Here is a 3,008-nt window from a genome sequence, read left to right on the forward strand (position 1 = left end):
GCTCTCTCCGCAGTACGATGTAGGTCATGGTACGTTACAGGCAGCTATTTTTGTCTGTGAGCTTTAGCGGGGGTATTAATAATAGATGCCGCTAAAGTGTTTCACTTCTGCTAATTCAGGCGCTTGAATGAAGCCAGCCGGGTGCCTGCCGCTGCCGGCCGCCCTGCGGCCCCGCGGCGGGCAGATGACGGGGCTGCCGGGGGCCGGGCCCGACGGGCTCCGCGGCGAGGCCCGCTGCCTGCGAGGACAYCTCCGAGTCCGAGCAGGGACCCCCTCTGCGCACAGCCTGGGGCACCCGGCGCCTGCCCCCGCTCACGGCTGAGCCGCACAGCGACGGCCCCCCGAGGACATCCCGGCACTTCAGACAACAGCCCCGCGCCCCAAAACCTCCCCAGCCCCCGCGACACCCCCAGCCCCGCGGGCTACCAGCACGGTGGGACCAGGGTGCTCTAGACCGGGCGTCCTGCGCGCCCAGCCGCGGCCCAGCGCGGTCAAGTCGCTTGTGCCGACCCGGCCGGGGCTGCCCCAGTCCTGCCCGCAAACACGACAGGCTCCAAACGCCCCCGCATCCCCGGGGGGAAGGGACAAGACAGGCACCAGCAAACCACCGCCGGACAGATACAACACATATTTAAAAGAAAACCAAACAATCTTGCCAGCCGCTTTTCCCCGTAAGGGGGGAGCTAGTATAAACACCGACACGGCGGGGAAGAGACTGAAGCGCCGTAAGCCCCCACTGCGGCTCCGTGAGCCCCAGCAGCGCTCGCATCGCTGCCGCCCGGGCTCCCCGTCCGGGCGGGCGATGCCCGCGGTGTCCCGGGCCGGCTGCAGACAAGCCGCGCAGCCCGGGGGCGCCCTCCGGGCCGGGCCGCCCCGCCGAGGGGAGGCATCCGCCGGCCGAGACCCACCAGAGCGGGATCCCCCTGCCGCGGCCGCGGATTATCAGCGCTGGGATCCTGGGCACTGCCCCCCTCGCCTCCCCGAAGTTAGGGCAGCAGCCTGGCGGGGTACCCCCCCCTTCCCCCTTCCCTCTTTTATATCCGCGACGCAGGGTTTTTTCCACCCCGCGGCCCCTCTGCTCAGGTGGAGGGGGTGGGCTCACGGACGAAGTGGAGGGGGTTTCGTTGGTGACTCCCTCCCCCATACCCTTTCCCTTTCCTCCCTTGCAAGTGTTCCCTTCCCTTAGCAAGCTGAGGGCAGCAGGGGCCTGCAGGGGYCCCGGAGGAGCCCCCGGGGCGAGGGCGGACCTACCTGAGCGCCGGGTACTGAAGTCCAGCCGCAGGTGAGCAGTAGACGCTGCAATGCATTATTATACCATAGACGAGGAGTGCTAGGAACGCTTTGCTACACATTGCCACTCTGTGCGGGAGGGAAAGGAGAAATTCGGTCAAAAAAAGAAAAAAAAAGAAAAAGAGAAAGAAAAAAAGAAAAGAAAAAATGGGAAAAGGGGAAAAAAACACGACCCACCAAGCCCCTCGCCGAGCCCGCCGGAGAGGGAGGCAGCGCGGCCTCTGGAGCCGAGCGCCGTCCGCAGGACGCCCGGTGCGGAGCGGCGCGGAGCAGCGCGGAGCAGCGCGCAGCTGCCGCCGCCCGCCCCGTCGGCGCCCGCCCGCCCCGCGACCGGCCGCCGGTGCAGGGAAGGCCCGCAGAGCCGGCTTGTGTCCTTACCATTAAACTCTAAACACCTGGCACTAAGAGCGTTTGGCTGCGAAACCAAAAGGGTAGGTCTTAAAAAAAAATAAAAATTAAAAAAATGGGGGAGAAAAATACAGCTGTCTCCCAAGTTGCGGCCGAAAGGTGTTAAAACCCTCGTGGCATCGCCTCTCCGGTGGGCGAAGGACCCACGGGATGAAGAAGATGCAAATGCAGCAGTTACTTGTTTGCTGATTTAAAGGGAGTCCACTCCGAAAAAAAAAAAAGATAAAACACAAAGAACAAAAAGTTTGCAGGTAGTAGCACAGATCTGAAGTGGAGTCTGCGAGGGAAGGGACAGAAAGAAAGAGGGCTGGAGCGAGATGTCGGCGGAGAAGCGAACACAGGGGAAGCGGGAAGAGAGCGAGTGAGCCCGGGAGGGAGAGGAGGAGGGGAGCCGAGGGCTGGCTGCTTGAGATGTTGTCTTCCCCAGATCTCTCCCCTCACTGAGAGCCTTCAGCTTTCTCCTCTTTTTCTCTTCCTGCTCGGTGGCTCCAAACTTGACCAGCCTTCCGCAGCCTTCCGTCTGATACGCAATTAGCAGCAAAATCTTTGCAAACACCCCGCTTCAGCAAGAGCCCTCTTCGTAAACATTTGCCTGCATGTTACCTTAGAGGACGGGCAATATTGTTTGTTGCCCCCGTGGTGGTGTCCGGATTTTTATTCATGAATCAAATGCTTTTTTTTTTTTTCCCAGTCACGTAATAATCGGGTATCAGAAAAGACGTCACCACCCCAATTCCTCAAGGAACACAGTTCTGTGTCGTCCTCAAAGATGAGCTTATCAGGAGTCATAAAGCTTCTCATAAACACCAACTCATGCTTCCCCCCAAAAATAATAATAATAATAATAATAAAAAAAAACAATAAAAACCCAAGCAATCCCACAAGCTTAAAAGGATGTTCGCCACGGTCAAGCTTTACCTGCCGTGGGAAGGGAGCATGAGGCAGGGGAGAAAGGTTAGGGGTGGGCTTGGGGGGGTCCCCCGGGCTTGGCCGGGGTTCCCTCCCACCCCCCACCCCCGCCCCGGGCTTGGCTCCGCACTACTCCTCGGGGTCGGCTGYGCCCGCAGCTCGGAGCCGGCCCGGGGGCCGAGCGCCGGCGGAGCAACCCCAACGCGGGACCCGCATTTCCACGGAGACTTGGGAGGGGGTCCTTTTCTCTTGCTCCCCCTTCTCTTATTTTATTATTATTAGTGTTGTTATCATTACGCAACTCTTCCTCTCCGCCCTCCCTCCCCCCCGGGGGGAAACCAGCAGTACCGCAAGCGCTCCGTGTGTGCCGCCCGCCGCAGCCCCACGGCAGCCGCGGGGAC

At 60.8% G+C, this 3,008-nt stretch overlaps 1 protein-coding gene and 1 long non-coding RNA gene across 5 annotated transcripts in view; one reads left to right on the forward strand and one right to left on the reverse strand.

Annotated features, from left to right (window-relative positions):
- ADCYAP1 (adenylate cyclase activating polypeptide 1) overlaps window positions 1-3,008 on the reverse strand; it is an 8,263-nt gene that overhangs the window by 2,474 nt on the left and 2,781 nt on the right. Inside the window, exons 1-2 of one of the 4 annotated variants that reach the window (XM_085319287.1) lie at window positions 2,302-2,375; window positions 1,252-1,359 (exon numbers count right to left, since the gene is read on the reverse strand). The exons of 1 other annotated variant lie outside the window; for it this stretch is intronic. In XM_085319287.1, coding sequence (XP_085175413.1) covers window positions 1,252-1,359; window positions 2,302-2,360 — 167 coding nt within the window. In that variant the 5' untranslated portion in view covers window positions 2,361-2,375. Of the gene's footprint in view, window positions 1-1,251; window positions 1,360-1,467; window positions 1,534-2,301; window positions 2,376-3,008 lie in introns of those variants that run through there. 2 more of the 4 variants (XM_085319288.1, XM_085319289.1) reach the window with 2 other exon arrangements.
- On the forward strand, window positions 1,121-2,590 carry LOC146587608 (uncharacterized). The gene is made up of 2 exons (XR_014897608.1): window positions 1,121-1,282; window positions 2,390-2,590. It is a non-coding gene; the product is annotated as an uncharacterized LOC146587608 (long non-coding RNA).

The sequence above is a fragment of the Rhea americana genome, unplaced genomic scaffold, assembly GCF_003343005.1.
Source record: "Rhea americana isolate MKP2758 unplaced genomic scaffold, rheAme1 scaffold_58, whole genome shotgun sequence".
NCBI classification, from domain to species: domain Eukaryota; kingdom Metazoa; phylum Chordata; class Aves; order Rheiformes; family Rheidae; genus Rhea; species Rhea americana.